Genomic DNA, 22,798 nt, shown 5'->3' on the forward strand with positions numbered 1-22,798 from the left:
TGAGGAAGGTCTCAAAGGATGTGGGCGGAGTGGCTCATGCACCTAGCAGGATTAGAATAGATTCAAGATTGAAGATCTAAGTCAAGTTAAAGACAAAACTCTATCCTCAAATGAAAACTGAAACTTTACCATGTAATGCCTATGTCATACATATTTGAATATTCAGGATACTGAAAATAAATGACAGTTACAGTGCAACAGATCACAATGAAACTCTGTACCTTCTAATCAGTATCTCCCCTTTCACCAGCCCTCCTTCCCCAAGCCTCTGTTAACCACTTTTCTACTCTCTGTTTCTATGGGATGAACTTTTTTAGGTTCCAGGTATAAGTGAAATCATAGTATTTGTGTTTCTGTGCATAATGACCACAGGTAATAATAATTGTATATTTCAAATTTGCTTAAGTAGATTCTAATATTCTTAATACAAGAAATAATAAACTGGTAAGGTAATGGATATTTTAAGTAGCTTGACTAAATCTTTCCATACTATGTACATGGATCAAAATATCACATTTTACGCCCATAAACATATGCATTATATGTCAGTGAAAATTAAATAAAAAGAAATAAAAACTACTTTTAAAAGATAGTTTCAAACATATCACTAAAAAATGTTAAAATCATAATTATAATGACCCAGTTAAAAACCCTGGGGGAAAAATGGAAATAAGTTAATAAGAGGAGAGTTCAAAAACAATGTGATGGCCCTAAGTATTACCTTAAAAATCTTTAAATAGACCCATTAAATTACAGCTTGAGTGTACTCTTACTGTATTTGAATTGTATCTGAACAAAAAGAAATCAAGCAAGAAAAGCCCTTGGGCTGCAAAACTTCCCCTGTCCCATCCCTAAAGGCAATTTTTACTGGATCAGTTAATATACACACTGTTCTAGCATGTAAAGTTATCCAGTGTTGTAACATTACAATCTTCTTAAACTTACCCGTGAGAATTCCAGCCATCTATATTGAAAGCGCCTGCTAAGGTTTGGAATTCTGGAATAAACCATTCTCCACACCAAATAGTTGGCAATGGTCCTGTTAACAGAGAGAAATGCACATTTATTGTATTTTAGGTGGATATCTGATGCTCTGCAGAACACCTTCGGAAAAACTGTTGGCAAAGCTCCATGGAGAAAACTCCTGTTCATATAAAAATTCAACACTTTCACTTGAGAAATGACATAAAATGATACAATGTTAATAAGCACAAACGAAACTGGCTTGCCTTTCACCACCTACTAGAGATAAAATGAAGATTCCAGCCCCAGGCCTGAAAAGTGAACACTGGCAGATTTCACTATTGCCGAATCTCCCATGCCTGAAAATTATGACTACCTTCAAATTATAGGTGACTTGATGTAATTCATATGTATTATTTGCCTTCAGTAATTAACAGCAAAATACTGACCAATACCTATTGTCTAAATTTGCACTCTGGATTTACACTTATTAAATATGTGTACTCAGGGGAGTCACTGAAGCTTTCTGATTTATCTTTCCTTATAATACATGGAGGATATTCCCTACCTCACAGTGTTATTGTGAGGTTAAAATAAGTAACAAAATGTTTCACAAAGAGTAAATCCCTAAGGTTTTGTTGTTCACTTCCAAACATGAACATTCCCATATGCTTCTGTAATGCCCATGATACCTACTTTCAAAAATCTGCTACATTTTAAGTGTTGCCTTTTTCTATAAGCAAAATATGCCCTGACCTCAGAAGGACGCATGATCTGAGTTAATTTCTAATTCAATGGTGATGATGGATTTTTAATGACCCACCTTCCTCCCAGCTGTGCCATTACCATGGTGACTAATAACACACATTCCTCAGATGGCCCTTGGGTCAACCAGAAACGTGACATTGGTGTGACATGATGATGCTAATTGGCTCATCAAGAACAACCCTCTCTCTCATTACTTGCGTGGCACTCCAATGTACTGCATGTGCACTCCTGACAGCAAAATATTTTTCAGCATATTCAACAATATATGGATGCTTGCTTTTCTATATGGATGCTCTATTTCTATAGAGGTACAGGCTAAAATATTAGAAATATTTAAATATAGAAATTTTAAGAGATAAAAATATTTTCAAAAGTCATTAACCCTTCAAATATTATGCTCATTATTTAAAACACATTATCCTTATAGGATTGGGCTAATACAGTGACAGTGCATGTAAATCCATATTTCATACAGTTTCCTTGACTTTTTCAAAACTTTTTGAGATATCCTTGTCATATCTGGTTAGATCACCATTGTTTTCCCTTGTCATCTGACTAACCAAGATGGCATACTAGTGTGGGAGAAGGGTCACTTCTGTCATTTTCTTGCCAGTCCATGCTTATGTTAGTAGTAGTAGCTTTAGTTCATGTTTCTCTGCAAGAATTTTAAAGCTATTTGTCCTTGTTGTGAGGATTAAACTAAACTACATTTAAAAATTCACAAATCTGTAGGTATACACAAACAGCTCATGATTATTTTCAATATGCTGAATGCAAACAAACCAGTGACTGTAACAGTGCTCCCACCAAGCATGCCATAAAGATCAAATGAAGGGTCCAAGGCCACATACGTAGTAGGGCTTAATTATCTCTATGCCTGATCAAGGTAAGAAAGAAATGCTCACTGAGCACTTACTGTTGACCAAGTGTTGTGCCAGGTACCATGAGGAATTTGAAAAACAGGAACCCAGCACCTAACTCAAAGAACTCAAGATTTCAGTTTGTCCCTTTTAATTGAAGGGACACATTTCAAGTACATAAGGGACCTTCTTTCACTCACTCAATTAATACACCCTGAGCACCCAGATATTACTAATAGTTCTAGGTGCTGGGGAAATGTAGAGATGAGAAAGATACAGGCCCTGATCTCCTGAAGCTTTTAGTTGAGCAGAAGAGTTGAGGGGAATGAATAAATATTTGGCAGGTCCTAGCACTCCAAAGTGGGTGCCAGACATTCCCTAGGGATAAGTGTAGGCTTCATGAGAGGGACAGGGCTTAAGTTATGCCTGAAGGTTGGAAGGCTTCAGTGTGTGTAGCACACACTGGCTAAATAATGGAGGACTAGGCCACATGATGGAGGGAATGACAAGCAGGGTCATCAGTCATGGAAGTGAGCAAAAAGACAAACCACACTGGGAGGATGTAGGACAGCAACTGGGGTCTGGAATCAATGGGATATTTCCTGACACCAGTACAACATCTATATTTTCTTTGTCTTTAAAATACTGCTTGCTGAGTGTGTGAACTGTGCTGGATTAACAGGGGCAGATTAGATGGTCAATGGCTGGCAGATGTCTTTCCAGAAAGTCAAAAGATATTCCCTGGATGGGGTGGTGATGCATCAGATCAAATGGGGAAGTTGTAAGGATGGAGTGTGACAGTAGTATTAAAAGAGTCAGTATGTTAGAAGTAGACTAGGGTTTTAGAATAGGGGCCATTCCAGATCACCTAAAATCATCCCACATAGGCATCTCACATTATTGATGATTCTGACAGCACCAACATAGGAGAGAAGTTATTATACCCATTTTACACATAAGAAACATGAGGTTTAGAAGCATTAAGTAAACTCATCACACAGTTGGTGTATCTCAAACTAGTAGAATCACCTGGGGAGTTTTTAAAAGTCCAGATGTCCAGGTCACTCCAGGTCAATTCAATCACAATCTCTAGGGGGAGGCCCAGCATGAATATTGTTTTCAAATTCCTCCTTCCAATCAATTTGCAGCCAAGTCAGAGAAGCAGTGTAATAAGCAACGGAGGCTAGACGAGAGCCAGGTGTTTCTAACTATGAAGCCTGTGTGCTTTTCCCTACACCACACAGTGATGAATGAAAGCCCTGGAATTTGGCTAAGATTTCCTGGCCAGTCAGAGACCCCAAAACACTCCAGCAAAGATGCTTTGCAGAAATCTGTGGGCACAAAGGCCAAGGCATTACTAAGAGGATAGCATAACAATGAGACCTCTGAGAGTGGAAGATGGAATGCTGGGAAGCTCACACAGCCAACTAATGGCACTGCCAAGTGGCTCCGGTGTGGTATAAATATGCTGACAGAATGCTGTGGAGCACAGTTTAGGAGTGCTAATATCACCACATCAAGAATAGATATAACCATAATGACCAAATCACTGCCACCTAATGCTCGGATACATCAAAAACAAAACAAAACAAAACAAAATCAGATCAGCAACCGTCCTTGAAAATAACACATATTATCTTTTTCCAAAAAGCATTTCAGCAGTACAGTAATTTCCCCAAATGGCAATAAATAAAAGAAAGGAAAGCAAAGCATCCCAGAAGAGAACCCACCACCAAGAGAACAATATGAAATCCTTCCCCAAAGCCTCTGACTTGGAAGATTTGTTCTTTAAGAAGCTTTTGCTGCTCCATGTTCTGAATTAGCAGCAGCTTACATTTACATTACATTTAAGAGCTCATAAAATACCTTCTTTGATACTGATGACAGTGCCATGGGGTGGTTATTATAATTAGCTTCATTTTCATATGAAGGAAATAAAGGCCAGAGGTCAAGGAACTTCCATGGACATGTCCAATCTAGGACTAGCATTTAGGTCTTCAGATTACAGCTTGCATTTGCTTCTCCCTGTCATGCTACCTGAAGTGAATCAGAGGCTCTTCTTGAAGATTCTCAAAACTCAAAGAGATCTTCCTAAATCCTACATTTTCCCAGATGCATGCCTAAAGCCGTACTTCTCAAAGCGTGTCCCAGGACCAGCAGTTTCAGTATCACCTGAGAACTTGGTAGAAAATTATTTGGCCTTGTCCTGTTCCAAACATACTAAATGAGAAACAGCAGGGAGGGGGCCTAGCAGTCTGTGTTTTAGCAAACCCTCCAGGGGATTCTGACACATGTCAAGGTTGACAACTGCTGGTGTGGAAAACCCCATCTTTTCATCTTTCTGCATACATGGTTCAATGAGGTCTTCCTAAATCCTAGGCCAGTGCTTCTTAAACATTAGTGTGTAAATAAATCACCTGGGGACCTTAGTGAATTGCAAATTCTTATTTCAGTATGTCAAGAGCATAGACTAAGATCCTGCATTTCTGACAAGCTTTCAGGTAATGCCCAGACTGCTCCTCTGTGGACCACACTTTGAAAAGCAAGGGCCTAGACCACCTCAGAAGAGATGACCTCATGAGAGGTCCACATTACTACACATTTTCCAGGTGAGCCGTTAGGAGCATCTGTCTGACAAGAATCATCTGACTTTAATGTACACTGTGCTGCTCTATAAAATAAAACTAAAGACAGGAAAGCTCACAGGGGCTTGGAAAACTCCCAAGGACTTGCTTGAGACAAGCCTGCTGAAAAAGTTCTCAGGCAGATGATGGCCATGAGGCCAGGCCTTGCCAAGAAGAACAGCCCAAACTGATTTTTTCTGACAGCATCCTTCCTTAGTCCCCAACCCCCAACTCTTGCTCATTAGATCAAATTGGATGGGAGGAGTCCAAGGCAGTCTCAAGTTGGAGTGGGTAGGAGAAATGAAGGGGACATAAAGAGAGAGAAGTCCATGCTAGCAAATGTTACTAGCTCACTAATGTGCCAGTAAACATTTACCAACTGCCTTGCCAAGAAACAAAATAACAATTTGAAGAATTTGCCAGTTTCCCTGGTGTAAAACTTCTACCCTAGTTAATTCTAAATCATCCAGGTGAACATGGAGTTAGGAAGAGATGCAAATAACTCCCTACCTCCTCACCCATTTTCCACTTTGACTACCAAATCATTTTCCCCATGTTAGCCTCCACCTCATGCCTCTATTGGCCCGCTCTGGCCACCTACTCCCTTGAATCACAAGGGCCTAATGCAGTCTCTGACATCACCACCTCAGGTAGATCTCATTGCTCTAGTTTTGTGTCATGTGCCACCTAACAAAGTGTCAGTGCCACTGTCCCCATAGCCACCCAGTTGGAAAAAAAGGTCACATCCCTCTAGGCTAGCAGTGGGGTATGATTCAAAGGAGGAAGGAGCAGCCAGGAAATGAGCAGTTGATGCAAACTTAAGATAGCTTTGGAACCCTGAAAATGGCAGGGGACTTGCCAATACTAGCCAAGATCTAACAAATTGGAGGTACTAGTTGAGCACTCCTAACCTGCAAACTCAAGATCTAAAATGCATCATCATGAGGCCAAAAGTGGAACATTCCACACCTGACTTCATATGGCAGGGAACAGTCAAAAGACGGGTACACTAAAAATATTGTGTGAAATTACCTTCGGGCTAGGTGCATAAGGTATATATGAAAAGTAAATGAATTTCATGTCAAGACTTGGGTTGCATTCCTAAGGTATCTCATTATGTAAATGCAAATATTCCAAAATCAGAAAAAATCCAAAATCAGAACCACTTCTGGCCCCAAGCATTTCAGATACAGGATATTCAACCCGTATCTCCAATACTAGTGAAGTGTCTTAAAAGTATCTCTTTTCCATACAGGGACATGCATGAAAAAAAAAGATATAGGACATAGAAATAAGGGTAACCCAATTTAGAATATCGGCTCTGCTGCTTCTTAGAGGTGTATCCTTGGGCAAGTTGCTTAATCTCAGCTTCCTCATCCACAAAATGGGAATAACACATAAAACTGTTCCAAGATCAAAATAACTATTAATCTTAATTGTAGTTAACATCACAATGACCTGTGTATGGCTTTCACAGGCAGATTCTCAGAACAGAGGTATGGCAGAAATACTCAACATGAAAAGGATTAGCTGGATATTTCTTCAATGGTGCCTCCAGAGGGGAGGTGAGAGGATTCTGGTAACAATAAGCTAAAGACTTTTCTTTACACATCCTGAGTCCAAAGCTGTCTCTCAATATTCTAGCCTCCCGTCTTTTGAAGGCAACATCTGGCCTCATGATACTTCTGCCACCCAAGCTGCTCATTAACTTTTTTTTCTACTCTCCTCTATCTGCAGAATTGTTCCTTATCCTTTGGGGTTCTGCTTATAGTCACCTCGATGATGGTGATGAGGCATCTGATTAATGTCTAGAGATTTTTAAGAAGTGTCTACTATGTGATAAGCACTGTGCCAGGCCTTAAAGCCACAAAGCAGTTACAAGAGTGTCTGCCATCTGTTCACTGTATCATGGAGGGATTGAAAGAAAAGCAGTGATTTCAAGAAAATGAGAAGTTCTTTGATCAAGGTGTATCTAGGAAACTCCCACTCCTTTTCTTTCTGGCACACAGTTAGACTCTATTTTCCAGCCTCCCCTACAGTCAGATGAGTTGCATGTCTGAGGTATAACTTATGGAATATAGGTAAAAGTGACATATCCCACTTGGAGGACTTCCTACAAATGCCTATGCAATCCTCCACCCTCTCTCTTTCACCATCCACCAGCTGAATGGACAGGGTTCCAAAAACCCAGAGTGCAGAGCCATAAGATTGAAGGATCCTGGGTTCCTGAGTCACAACTTAAAAGAAAGTTGACTTACAGGACACCCTGTTGGAATATTCCATGAAGAAAAGATATATTTTTTATTGTGTAAGTCAATGAGAGTTCAAGTACTCATTATAGCAGCTGGCATATCCTGGCTATATGGTAACTATGGGACCGAAGAGAACATTTTCTCAACTATCCTTGTAAGGCTCCAAGCATGAGGACCAAACATGATTAGCAGGCACTGGGAGTGTAGCTCAGTGGTAGAACACATGGTCAGCTCTCACAAGCCCTGAATTCCATTCTGTGTGTGTGTGTGTGTGTGTGTGTGTGTGTGTGTGTGTGCACGCATGCACAATCAGCAATGTAAAACCCTCTCCATGGTATAAGATCTCACCATGCAAATAAAGTGCTGTCAATATTCTCAAGACAATAGAGTATCTTGAAATCTCACAAGAATACACAGAATTCAAGTAGTTCTTGATTAACTGACTATTGAGGGATAAACTGTCAAAGATTTAGCTTTTGTTTTGATTTTTAAATGAAGTTTTATAGTACATAATATCTGCAGGTATTTTCTATGATCTACTATTGCTCACTATATTTACATTTGTCTAAGTTATCATTTTGACAGGAAGTAGAATAAAATTTCCTTCCAATCATGGTTTTTCCTGCTCACTGTTGTTATGAAAAGTCCTGCAATTCTAAAATATAATCATTACCATGGAGATGATTTTTCTAATACAGTAGACCAAGGCCCAATTTACCCCCTAGTTACAAATTAGGTTTTTTTGGGAAATAAAATTAATAGAATGTCCAAAAATAGCTATTATTTTACAAGTGACAGTAACAGACACTAGAAGAAACTGACTTGCAAGGTTCTGAACAATGACTCTTCAGCCTGGCAAACCCCACCTTCCACTGGGAATTACCAATGAAATTTAAAATACACTCAGGAACTCAATGCATATAAGTAGAAAAATCATTTAGGTCATATTTTGTAGAATAGGTTGAGCAACACTAATCTGAAAATCAAAAATCTTAAATGCTCCAAAATCCAAAACTTTCTAAGTCCCAACTTGATGCCCTAAGTGGAAAATTCCACACCTGGCCTTATGTGAACGGTTGCAGTCAAAATGCAGGCACATTCTAAATATTATATAAAATGTAAAGGAATTTTATGTTTATACTTGGGCCCCATCCATAAGATATCTCGTTGTATATATACAAACAATCCAAAATTTGAGAAAAAATATCTTAAATCTAAAACGCTTCTGGTCATAGGCACTTTGGATAAAGAATATTCCATCTTCATTTAGAGCTAGGGCATATTTACAAAGAAAATTTCTAGCACAGTAATCCTCCCCACAACCATAAAAAAGAGCTAATCATAAGACTTTTCTGGGCTGCTTGTTTAAAATCCAGATTCCTTAGCCTTCCCCCAGCTCCACTGTCTCAGACTCTTTGGAGAAGTGCCCTAAAATCTATATTTTCAGCAAGGATACAAGGTGATGCTGCTGGCATTACTGACCCATGGAGTACATTTGGAATATGAAGGCTCTGCCTACAACTTACACACATCTAGATTCAATTTTCACTTAGAAAATTTTCAAAGGATCACTACTTATCTCTAAATGGTAGAATTCAATGTGAATTTATTGTTTCTTCTCTCCCTCTTCTGTATATTTTCCTCAATGAACATGGATTACTTTTATCTTCAGAAGATATTCTAAAAAGAACAACAGCTCTTCATAGGGATCTAAATGTTTTAGTAGAGGGGGGTAATACATGCTGCATTTCATTTGTAGGACTTTTATGGGTGCCTTTTTAAAACATAATTCCTGGCAACATAGCCTTGTCCAAGTCCAAATAGGAAAATATGTTTTGCTTTGTTTCATTTTGTTTTTGGTACTAGGGAGTTAACCCAGAAGTACTCTACCACTGAGTTACACTCCACCAAGCCCTTCTCATTTTTTGAAAAAGGGTCTTACTAAGTTGTTGAGGGTCTCATTAAGTTGCCAATGCTGACTTCAAATTTCCAATACTCTTGCCTCAGGCTTCCAAGTTCCTAGGATTATAGCTGTACACCAATGTACCCAGCTCAGAAAATATAATTTTTAATCATGGCCCAGTAATTAGTTGAGTAAATTGCTTTTATAAACTTACTGACCCTTCTGTGATTCATTTTCTGTAGTCAAATGGATTAATAAACATGTAGAATTCTCTTTCCTGGAATTTTTAGAATCTCTTTTCTTTGTAGCACTAAACTACCAAAGTTACAAATTCTAAAACATTCTTTAAAATAAGAGAAACCTTCAAGTTCCTGAAGTTGTTTCATCAGTGCAATTTTTATATAACTCTCAAAGTGGTCTTATGTCTTTTCAACATAGGTACTTTCGTTTCTTGCCAGAAAATGACTTACTAAAAAAGAGAACAGGAGGGGAAAAAAGCAGCGAAAGACCAAGGAATGAACTGGGGGGGGAAAAAAACATATGTTCATACAGAAATCTCAGGAAATAAAATCATTACATAACAAGTTCCCAAAACTAATAAACAATTTATGCTATCAGAAAGAACAGTATGGAGAAATACCAGAAATAAAAGGCCAAATCATCATGCATTTCTTGCCATCACAGCAAGTAAATTACACCATACAATGGTTTGGGCCTATTTGTCACAAAGGGCACCATGATTTTCCCTATGAGTCTTTTGCTGTAAGTTTCCTTAAAAACAATTTTCAAAGGATGTGAGAATGGAGGCCCTTCTAATTTAAAGAGAAAACAAAAACCACCATAAGTGCACACAAAGTTCTTACTTCTTTCTCTCAGAGCCTAATATCCTAAACAAATCTTTAAAGTACTGCGGGACGCGGACCACCACGTTCTCAGAGGGGCCAATGTCTTTCAGGTGCGGATACAGTCTGACATCAATGACCTTCTTGATGTAACCCAGCCAGTCAAACTGAGGGGAGAGAGAAAAAAAAATGAGCAAGGAAATCTTTGTAAATTAGGCAGCAAGTAACAAGAAAGGCAAACAGAGTAGGCTGAGCATAATCCATTCCTTAAAATCTTATGCCAAATAATTAAAGATACAACTGCTTATCATTTACTTATCTAGAAGATAAAAGTATTAATCATTGCAATTCTGTCCTGTGTTCTTAATCACAGATGAATTCTGCCTTCTGTACTGGATACAAATGGACAACACTCTCATGCAGTAATGCACATGCACTCAAGCATGCTCCCTAGCTTCTTTGGCCCTCCTCTACTTCTTGACCTCTCCCTCCTTCACCTTTCTCCATCCTGCTTTCTCAACCCCCTGGACTCTTCCTCTAGTCTATACTCCATTCCTTCCGTGTCTTCTCCTTATCTCCCTCATTTTCCTCCCTCATTCTGTACACCACACTCTCTCACTCTCTACCTCTGTAGTCTTGCCACTCCCTATACACAAAGATATAGACACTTCAGTACATATTCTGGTCGCCTCCTCAGCACAGAATTTCTTAACACAGGAGGAAACAAACAGCAACTGAAAGTAACACACCTCCATTCTTCAAAGCATCACTATTTCACTAAAACACTCCTCGATGTTTTACACTGGCTCTCCTAAAAGTGATTTATCAACTGTGTCTCCCTTGTTTGTTTCCACTACTGAAGTGGAAAGCCAGTTACTCATTTGTCTGGTGTCCAGCCCCCAAGCTCTTCTCCTCAGTAAGGGGTGGTCATGTGACCCAATTCTATTCAATAAGAAATAAAGGGAAGACATCTAGGGATATTCTGAGAAGGCTTTTTTGCTCTCCCTGATAAAAGAAGAGTCAAATATGACCTTCACTGGACCTAACCCCCTTCTTCCTGCCTGATGGAATATGTGATATATGAAACTATGGAAGCCATTTTGCAACCATGAGTCATCAAACATGAAGTCAAAATGCCAGTACAGTATGGAGAGTGAAATAGAAAGAAAGAACTTGGGTCTTTGACAACACTATATATTAAACACCTGAACCAACACCAACTATTACCAATGTCTAGACTTATGTCATGTAAGAAAATGAACTTTAAGGTTTAAGAAAGATTTTCTGTTCCCTAAAACAGAAAGCATCCCAATGCATACACAGGGATATTTTATGTGATAGTTGACAAAGATGATGATAACCAAAAAGACTGATGGTAAGTTTAAGTTTTACAAGGCAAAAATTTACACACAGATGAAATACAATCACTTGTAAAGTGACTGGTTAAGAGAAAATTTCCTGGATAGTTTTCACCAACCTGGGGAATCATGGCACTCAGTTCAGAAATGTTCATTTTGTTGTACATGGCTTCACTGGTTCGGTTTTCATGTGGAATCATTATCTGTCAGAAAGACACTGGTTATTTTTGTTTCAAATGAACCCTTTCTTACTGCCTGACTACTTTCTACATATGCCAAAACATCTGTATAGTATTATTAAGTTTTTCAAGATTTTGGTGTGGTTCCCAGCTGAGAGGAAAAAATAAAAAGACAACATCTTAGGCAGGATTAAGCAAATTAAAAGAAACTTACAGCCCTTTTCAGTGTGAAATATTTCCCTCAGTACAAAAACAACTTCTCAGAATCTCCTCCTCCTCTACAGTTTGGAAGGACAAATCCATTACTGGCTTGGTTTTGATAGCCAAACTGAAGTTGGACAGTTGAGGCAAACATTCCACTTTTACCTGTGGTCCCCAGATAATGATCTCAGTATTTTATGAGCCAGAGATCACCATTTTATCTATAGGGACAAATTTTCACTGACAACACTAGGCAATCTGGATACCACTGCTACCCATGATCATTCTGTCAATAATTCCTTCTCTTATTTTCTCCTCTTGTTTCTTTCACCTTGAGATTCCCTTAGCCCCTTTGCTGGGTATTGATTCCATTACCACCCCATACACATATTTCCAGACCTACATCTGTGGCCCTGACTCTCCATACTCTTTCCACACCCAATACTCATACTCTTGGCCATTTGGCCAACACCAAATATAAACTTTTAGCCTCTGCTATGTTTAACTTATTCTAAGAACAGTAACAATGTTTACCTTCTTCAAGGGACATCTTAATCACTTCTATTGACAGAATTATACCCAACCCTGAATCACATCGCAATTTTGCTTTAAGGCTTTCTTTTTTAAAAAAACAAAAGTTCTTTCATCTTCTTGGTCCTGGAGGTTGAACCCAGTGGTGCTTTGTCACTGAGCTACATATCCTATTCTTTTTATTTTTTATTTATTTGTTTTTGGTACTGGAGATTAAACTCAGGGGTACTCTGTCCTGAGCTACATCCCTAGAACTTCTTATTTTAAGAAAGGGTCTCACTCAGTTGCTGAGGTTGGCCTCCAACTTACAATCATCCTGCCTCAGCCTCTCAGGTCACTGGGATTATAGGCAGGCACCACTCGTGCCCCATTCTTTAAGGCTTCCTATCATTTAATTCCCTTGCAGGACATTCAACTCTCTTACCCTTGCATTCCCTATCCACTGTTACCCCTCCACGGTTTGGACTATGATTCAAGATTTTGCACAAGATTCGTTTTCTCTAACAATCATTTTCAATTAAACTCTACTTGTTCTGATCACAAGGGCCACTCCATCAACAAGTCCTCTCCTTGTGCACAGTCTCTATCTGGGATTAGGTAAATGTACACTTTCTTTTTTGTTTTGTTTTTGTAGTAGTAGGGAATAAACCCAGAACCTCAAGCATGCTAGGTGAGTACTGTACCACTGAGCCATATCCTCAGCCCCTAAATGCACACTATCATTGCTGCTTTATAAGGACTTATTTGGGCTTCACTGGGTTGTCCTGCCTCCCCAGCCTCAAAAGTTTCCCTAAGACTATGTATCCCACTAATGTTGAATGCATTCGGTGACCTGAAGCATGGGCAAAGAGGGGAGCATTCCTAATGGGCAAATGATCTACATACCATGGATTTTTTAAGGCAAAATCATAGCGGGCTGAGTGGAAGACAATTGCCCTCTCTGTTCTAAATGCTCCAGTGCTTTTAGTGTCTCCCTCCTTCCCCTCTACAGGAAAGACTACATGTACCTTCCAGCTCCCTGGCTGTATGTGAATCATTGCCTCTAAGAATGTCCATATCCTCTTCCATCCATGCCTCCCCCTCCTGCCTCAACTCAGGATCACAACCCCAGGTTGGAGTCCTCTGGCCTCAGAGCTGTTTTCAGCTCTATGCCAGCTACTCCCCTCCACATAATGAATTTGTCACGTAATTGAGCCTCTTAACAATTCCCAGTCTTGCCTCAGAGCAGCTGTTTTTATTTCTCTTCTTGGTCCAACTCCCTGACCTTCCCTGTTTTATCAGAGCTTCAGTCCAAAGCATATCTCTGGGCCTCCTACGTGCCTGAGAAGGCAATTCAGACAGCCTGCATTACAACTTAGACACACACTTGTGGACTTCAAAATACCTGTGGCAGGATTCACAGTATTCAAAGGTGACATGTAGGCATGATCTTTTGTATTGCAGGTAGTAGTTGGGAGAGAGGTGAATATGACCATCATCACAGCAGGAAGAAGGCCTCATTCCCCCCCGACCTTCATTCTTCACCCCTACTCCACACCTCAACATACCACCATTACCCTTGCCAAACAGGAACCCAATAAACATTTACACTCCTATTTGCCTCAGGTTTTTTACCAAGGTTCATTATAAAAGACCATGAACCCATATGCAAAAGTTTCTTGGTACAAGTTTGTTTGTTTTCACTACAAGGTTTCCCCACAAGCAGATACCACTATATTTGTTTTCTCTGAACCTGTGAACATACAGGGCTTTCATACTTTGGTTCTTCTAGAAACCAGTTGTTTTACAAATAAAGAAAACCATTCAAGATTTCTCATTCTCCCATGAGTTTGTTTTCATGCTATTTTGTCTCTACCCCAAGCCTAAAAGAATTTAAGTAGACTTGATTGGAACACAGTTTATGACACAATAACATTCATTGGTAAACAGACTTCCCTAAGCCCAGATCTTGTATCAGACTTACTCAGTAGGAATTGCATAAAAAGGGGAAGGGTATGGGGGTAGGAATGATAGTAGAATGAATCAGACATTATTACCCTATGTACATATATGATTACATGACCAGTGTGATTCCACATCATGTACAACCAGAAAAATGAGAAGTTATACTCCATTTATGTATGATGTGTCAAAATGCATTCTACTGTCATGTATAACTAATTAGCACAAATTTTAAAATTCTTAAAAAATGAAACTCAATCCTTACCTCTATATCATATTCTAAATTTAATTCAAAATAGATCAAGATGTTAATGTAAGAGCTAACACTCAAATTTTTCTAAGGTAAAATAAAGGAGAATAATCTTAGTCCAAAAAACCCAGACTGGATTAAAAGTAACCTTCCAGAGTTGAGGTTTGACTCAATAGTACGCATGAGGCCCTGAGTTCAGTCCCCACTTTACACAGTAAAAGTAATCTTCCATTCAATTGAATTAATAAAGAGTTATTAAATATCTATATTCTATTCAGGTCACACAAAAGATTCTTTAGGAAAAGTCAGGTCTTTCTGCTGCTTTTCTCTGGCCACAGCTGAGCAGCACAGAGACATTGGATGGGTTTAAACAAGGGAAGTGGAAGGAATGAAGAGCTCTTCTTCTTGTCATGGTTCTTCTTCTTACTTCTCAGAGATGCTGTTAGTTCTACTTTGGACCCAAAGGGCAATGACACAGAAGGCTGTTACTTTATTGCAATGTGTATTTTCATTCAAGATATACTGACTTTAAGGAAAAGGACATGAATAAAATATTTTCAATTAATACTCACCTCAGCTATCTTAATTTCTAATCTAAGCACTGACTTCATGTCATGCTCTGCTCGGGAGCTGTTAGCTCCTAAAAGCACGGCAGTGTCCACCATGAACCTATAAAGGGCATCCCGATACTGTAAGAGATAAAGAAGCAAGTGACCATGACAACAGCCTAGTAGGGAATATGTTTCAGAAAAGCAGAAATAGCAGGTAGAAATAAATGCCCACACTTTCACTCTGTGCTCAAAGTATGGTACAGGCATTATGTAACACCAGCCACCCACCTACCACTTTGGGAGAAAAAAAACGATGGGTTTGTGAGACTGTTTCCATGACAGACAGAGATACCCAGCTATCAAGCATCAAGAGAACTAGGCTTCCAGTAACTTACAATATTATGGACACATGCAACATCTCCAAATCAGCCCAGAATAGAAAGTTAATGGTCAAGTGTCCTCTTTTCATGCAAGTGAAGCTTTAATAAAATAAAGGGAAACAACTGTTTCCAAAAGCAGGAGGCCTTATCCATAAACACTGGTGGGAAGTGTGATTTATTCTCTTTCAGCTCAATTTATCCACCTTCATACTAAGAAATGAAAGATGACTGCAGTTATTAAGGTCCTATGTCTTTTCACTTTTGTACAGTTTCCAAAAAGTTCCCTGTGGCTCAGGGGGAAAAGATAGGAGAGAAGGGAGAAATGATGGAGAGAAACCTACCAAATAGCAAATATGGAATTTCCTCCCTAATGTACACCTGGACTCTGTAAGCTATTCTTTCCCTGTGTATGACCTCAGGCCCTATACAGTGCTTGGCACATAGTGAGTCATTAATAAACACTGATTGAATCAGTAAGCAAGTTTTGCAAACAGTCTTAATTAGAAAGAATGTTTTGCCATTCCTAGTTCATTTGAGAAAAAAATTCAAACTACTCAACACATATGCAATGTGGCTTGCTAGACAGTCTGTGGGGAAAGGTGATGCAGATGAAAAACTAAATAATGCTCAAGTTTGGTTCTCAATGTGTGATCCAGTGAGGAAGGTAAAGGTGTCATTACTAACAGTAACATTAGTGGGACCAAAGAAATTTCTTAACAAAGTTTCATGTTTAGAAACTCAAGAACTGCAGAAAGATTCTTGCATGGGAGATTGGGGATGGAGAATTTGAGGGATACAGGTTTGGAGTAGTGAGGAGGACAAGTTGATTTGGTTGAGGGAAAAACAAAAGTAGATGGAGTCAGGAAGGAAAGGTGGGTTAGGATTAACCATGAAGAAGCCTTGAACTCCTTCAAAGGAATTTAGAATCTATTTTCAAAGCAAAGGCATTGTGGGAGCAGTGCTGTAAGAACAGAGTTTGTCCAGTGGTGCTAAGAAATAAATGGAAAGAAGAGGAGGAAGGACCAGTTAAAAGGTTGCATGCTGTAGACAAGGCAAAGGTGAACAAGAATCGGACCCATGGCAGTAAGGATAGAAAGAAAAGACCAAGTGGCTTGAAGAGATATTTTGAAGGTGGAATTACTTGGACTTGACATTTTTTATAGAAGGAAGAGATGATTTCAAGCCTGGTTGCTGAGAACCCAGCAGAAACAGAGGCACTCCCAAGTTGGTAAAAGTGCATTCTATCTACTTCGTAAAAGACAATTTGCTAATTTCCTTTAATGAAAGGAAACTTCAGCCAGAAAGTTACCGAGGGTCTTGGCTAGTTTCCTGCCCTCCAGAGCCTTCTCCAGATAGAGGCTAGTATCAGTACAGATCCAGGAGATAAAGGTCTGAAGCTTTTTGGGAAGTTTGATAAAGTTTCCAAAACGAATTAAAAGGGTCAGAAATGGACCAGCTCTTTCCAATCTCCAGGAAACTACTAGGTTTCCCAGACAGGATAAGAAGTCTAACCTCATTGATCCTTTCTGTAACCTGGGGCACCTGTTAAAACTACAGATTCCCAGACTCCACCTCAACTCTATTAAATCAGACTCTCTAGGACTTGACACATAATAGAAGCTTCTCGGGTGCTTCTTAAATAGTACAATATGAGAACCATTGGTCTTCCAGGTGTCTGTCCCCACACTTCACGTTTACACTGCACACTCTGCACTTCTGAGGAATGACTGCAAGCTTGTTTCTTGGTTATGTCATTTACGTGTGCTGTCTCCCTACCTAAATCATGAGGGCACTGAGCAGGGGAATTTGTAAACCCTGACACCCAGACTTCCAGAAGACAGGGTGGAATTTATCTGCCTGAATAAAAGGCCTTTGCCTCCTGTGTTGGGAAAAATGGTAGTAAATAGCAGTACTACCTATTTCTGATGAAGAAGCAGGAATCTTAGAACAAAATATTAACCTGACAGCAGCTTCACTGGGTTGAATATGAGTAAAACTTACTGATTTGGCTTCTGTACTGTTGTCAAGGTAGTCTTCCCTCACAGCTAAGGAGAGTGTTGCTTGGTCCAGCTGTTAAAACAAAACCAGAAAGCATTCTACTGGCACTGCAGATTCTCTATACCATGTTAACAATAGTCATGAGATCGTCTCATTGCAGCCATATTTTGAACCTGTGTCACCATTACTAAAAAGAATTTATTCCCACTCAGAGCTACATGAAAATAGGCACTTTGGTAATGGTGGATCTTAAGTATCAGAGACCTGACACTGCTTTCCTGAGTCATAGTTTGTAGTCCTTTTGAGTTTCTATCAACACTGAATAGTACCAAAGCTATTTGAGTTAGAATAGATCTTAGAGATCATCTGCTTTGATGGGGGTGGGGGACAAAAGCCAGATAATTGATATGACTTTCCCAAGGTAACATGATTGGGCAGAGCTCAGAGTAAAAGTGTCTTCTGTTACCAGATATGTTATCCTCATTTCTTTAGTAATTTGCAAATGCCAATGTGGATGGAGTTGATTAATCAGAATTTCCACTTCCCTACCTCTAAAATAATTTTTTCCTAAAGGAATCAAATAATAATTTTGAAAAATATTTGCAAATTTTAGAACCTCTCTGCAAAGTTAGGGATAGATAACAAAAATACAAAATTCATACAAGTAAATAAGTAGAAATATTATGATAGAGTATAATATAAATTCTTGAAATAAAACTTATAGCACCATAAACCCAGTCAAAAGAAAGAACAGTTTTTTCAAAGTGCATGCTATAAAAACTGGACATCTGTATGTAAAACAACTGAACCTGGAACTATACCTCATACTTTGTACAAAAATTTCCTGAAAATGGATCACACACCTAAATGTAAAACCTAACACTATAAAAATTCTAGAAGAAAATAGAGAGGAAATGTTTGTGGCCTTGACACATAACAATGAAATCATAATACACAAAATAAAAATTAATAAATTAGAATTCAATATTAAAAAGTTTTGCCCTATAAAAGACAAGCCACTGAATGGATAAATATTTTAAAGTAATATGTATGTCAAAGGACTTGTAGTCATAGCATATAAAGGCTTCTCAAAACTCAACAATAACAGAACAACTCATTTAAAAGTAGGCAAAAATCTGAACACATTTCACAAAGGAAGATACGTAGATGGAAAATAAGCACATGAAAATATGCTCAACATCCTTAGTCATTAGGAAAATGTATATTAAGCCCACAATAAAACACCACCACACCTCTGTTAAAATGTAAACTAAATCTGATGAGTGCTAGGGAGAATGTAGAAAAACTGGATCATTCATACATTGCTAGTGGGAATGCAAAGTCACCCAGCTAACTTCAGAGGAAATCAGTTTGAGTTTCTCATAAAGTTAGACATATATTTACATATGACACATCAATCCCACTCCTTAGTGTTTACCCAAGATAATAAAAACTTGTGCCCCCAAACCTTTATGCAACTGTATTCTTAATCATCAAAAACTGGAAACAAACCAAATGTCCTTCAACCTGTGAATGGATAAACTATGATACATAATGAAATACTACCTGGCAATAACAAGGAATGGACTACTAATACATGCAACAACATGGGTAAATTTCACTTACATTCTGAAAAAAATCAGCAAAACTATAGGGACAGAGAATAGAATGGAGGTCACCAGGATTTCAGGATAGAGAAAGGGGTTGACTACAAAGGGACAACAGAAGATAATTTGGGGGGTGATGAGACCACTCTCTTTATTGATTGTTATGGTAGTTACATGATTCTATGCATTGATCAAAATTTACAGGCATATAGATCACAAAAACTAGATTTAATTATACAAAAAACTTAATTTTTAATAAAGCTTCCACACACTTCTCTAAATCCTATGGCTTGTTTTTTCCTTGAATATCAGCAACTGTCTAAAGACTAAATAAAATTGATCCCAACCACAATAAACTGGCCCTATTTAAATCTGGTTCACACATTAAAAAGTTAAGCCAAATTAATAAGATATAAAGTCTAAATAATATAACTCAAAAATTAGTAGTATCCAAATAAAAACTGAATCCTACATGCCCATATCATTATTTTATGTGAATTTAAATTGTTTTGATCCATCTTCCTCTAGTTTCTTCTCTTACTATAATCTCAAATATTTTTCTTTTGAATTCATGAAGTCTGAATAAAATTATAGTTTTTCATAAAAACCTCCTTCATAAGAAACAAAAGACCAAGCTAAGAGTTAGTGATGTTATGAAAAATTCAAGGAAAAATATTGCTATTGGGTCTTTTCTTGGGGGGAGAGATGCTTTCAAAACTTTCATCTTGTCTGTGTATTGCTAAAATCCTCAAATTATTTGTTTTACCTTCTCTAATTGGCTTGAAACAACGAAGTCACAAGCCAGTCTGGCTTCTTCCTGTTGCAATTCCCAAAATACCACTGTTTCTTCCAAAAATTAAGTAAGATAGGATCATGAAACAAAATATTTTGATTAAGATGCTTTGGCTTTCAATTAAATTTGGACCACTTGGAGACATGTGAGCTTCAGTCTCACAGGGAAAAAAAAACTGTAGATAATATAAAGAAAGCCAATGTTTTCTCTCATGAAATGAAGATAAACCTACTATTGTAAAAGTTTAGATAATTTAAGTGAGGCTACCACACCTTTTTTATACCCTTAGACTGTTAGGGCTTCTAGACCATTTTAAATACACCAACAGATTGAATAAGATCAGTTGACTAAATCTCATGAGAAACAAACTCTTGAGGCAAAAGACTTTCTCTAGAAGCCAACATCAGGACACTCTGTTATTGGAGGTTTTTAAAATCTTTACATTTATGACTAATCTGAATATGCAAGTAGGAAATAAAGTTGATATATTGTGCTGAAAATAAGAATTTTCTCAAATAATAATAAACTGTTAGGAGACAGAGTAATAATACAAAAACATTTAACAAATTATGATGCAGGAAAAGGAAAAACAAAGAAATTAGAAAAACCTCATTTCCAATAGAATATCTCCTTCCCATCATGAATTTTGCTGAGCTAAAAATAAAATGCAAGCCACTGAGTGAGAATGACTTTAATTTGTTGTTTTATACTAGGGCAACACTGGTCTTCCACTCTTTCTGGATCACACATACATTTTTTAAGTCTTCTATTGTCCCTTAAATCCTTATTCTTTCTATCTCCTGGCGTGAATTAAACCCAAACACATGTAGCAAAATAATGTTTCAGGGCACTCGATTCTGTTGTTCCTTGTATTTTTGTGTTTCCTTTCTCCTATTTAAGCCTGTAACAAATCCTGTGCCATCTTGTCACGGGGGAGCTTTGCCAAGGGTCATTGTGTGGGCCAAACTGTACATCCTTGGGATGGGGATATATCTGCCCATTGGAAACAGTGTTTTTTTCCTTCACCGAGAGGTACCATATGCTCACCCAACAGGATGCTTGTGGTGCTGTTCTTGCCCAGAAGGAAACCTTTTTCTTATTCCTGTGGTTTGTGGTAATAGAGAAGATAAGAACACTGGGGAAAATAGAACTTAATGAAAAAATAAACCTAAATGCACTGAGGGAGGAGGTAGAGGTGAGGGAAATTTCTCCTAGAGCAGAATGAGATTCTTCTAAGCTGAAAAACAAGTCAGTGGTTCTGGTGAGCAGAGGGAACCAGTTGGTGCCCCCTAGAACTTAGCAATATCTTAGAGGGAGAAGAGGCCCAGGACCACAGAATCAGAGAAGATCATCTGAAGGGGCTATTTCCAGAGTGAGTTTCTCCTCAGATCACTGATGACTACAGGGTCTCCCCATGTCCTAGGAGAAAGTTGAGAAATGGCACAACTATGAGGGGGTAAGGAGTGTCTAGACTGAGGTTCAGTTTCCTAGCAAAAGATGGAGTAGGAGCTCATGATCAGATTAGGTTACAATTGCACAACCAGATTTGAAATCTGAGAGGCATGTCTAGTACATAAATTGAGAAGAATCTTTTAATGGTCCTGGGTCATGCTTCAAGAGAAGGGAACCTTTTTGTCATGAGAGCCACTGTGGACCAATATCAGTGGTGAAAACTTGCAAACTTCAAGTCATTTAAACCTCACAGCAAAAGTACAAAGTAAATCCTAATTTAGCTTTCCTTGCACTTGGGGAAAGGGAAACTCAGAGAGGTGAAGAAATCTGTACAAGGACATTCAGTGAGTAAATCATAAAGTTAACCTAAGAACCTCAATCTTCTCACCACCAAAGCTTACTATTTCTACCATACCCATGGTCTTCAATGTTCCACAAAACCTAAAAGGGGCAGAGAAGCTCCAAATGTTCATTTAATTAGATTTTTTTATGCTTTTAGCTACTTTTAAAACTAATAAAAAGCAACACACAAATTCTACAATTTTGGCAGCCATAAATACATTGATTTTGTGGTCAGATTCATTTAGTTTCATTCAGATCTCCAAATAAAGCTTCCTCTACCATCTCTAGACACAAATCTGCACTTCCTATAACTGTATCATGGTTAGGAAGATTGTAAATCCATTTTGTTTGGGGGAATGTGGTTAATTCAGATGGGTGAATATTCACTCATATAAAATGGCACAAACAGAGACAGAACTAAAGCAAATGTGTGCTGTGTTTAAATGCCAAGCAATGCTAAACACTTCAGTTTGGAACAAGCAGCCATCTTGCAAAGAAGAGCAGTAATAAGTGCACGGGTGCCTCCATACATTTGGGAAGTATCTATTACTGACAGTTTAGTGTTTCTAGGACCCATGTAATTGAATATTAAGTGTGCAAGGCAAGCTGTTAACATGTTCCTCAATTCCCCATATTTTCTGTAAGCTAGTACTACAATGAGAGGCTTGATTTGATTCAAGTTCATTTTTTTTCTTTTCTTTCACTTTTGGCACATCAATGGAAATGGGGTGCACTTCATACTGGTATCAGGAGAGACATAACATTTGATTGTCCCATGTTTAACAATTGATATTTGGGTTCAGGTGATATTTGTCTGATTGCTTTGTCATAAATGTCCCAAACTGTTACCTAATAGTTTTAGCAGCTATTAATTTTTTTATCAGTTTTTTTTAATATGGTAACCTTGTAATTCTATTATTTCTCCTGAATTATTAAGCCATGATTCCCCTATAAACTAGAACTTAGTCTTATCAGCTATTAGATTACCCTGAAATCAGTGGAA

General features: G+C 38.2%; 1 protein-coding gene across 1 annotated transcript in view; it reads right to left on the reverse strand.

The window, feature by feature from the left end:
• The window catches only part of PHEX (phosphate regulating endopeptidase X-linked), a 180,934-nt gene that overhangs the window by 115,758 nt on the left and 42,378 nt on the right, over positions 1-22,798 (reverse strand). Inside the window, exons 6-10 of the mRNA XM_079122866.1 lie at positions 17,605-17,673; positions 15,245-15,361; positions 11,690-11,773; positions 10,234-10,379; positions 946-1,039 (exon numbers count right to left, since the gene is read on the reverse strand). Of these exons, the coding sequence (XP_078978992.1) occupies positions 946-1,039; positions 10,234-10,379; positions 11,690-11,773; positions 15,245-15,361; positions 17,605-17,673 (510 nt within the window). The remainder of the gene's footprint in view (positions 1-945; positions 1,040-10,233; positions 10,380-11,689; positions 11,774-15,244; positions 15,362-17,604; positions 17,674-22,798) is intronic.

Source organism: Sciurus vulgaris (assembly GCF_902686455.1).
Source record: "Sciurus vulgaris genome assembly, chromosome: X".
Classification (NCBI taxonomy): Eukaryota; Metazoa; Chordata; class Mammalia; order Rodentia; family Sciuridae; genus Sciurus; species Sciurus vulgaris.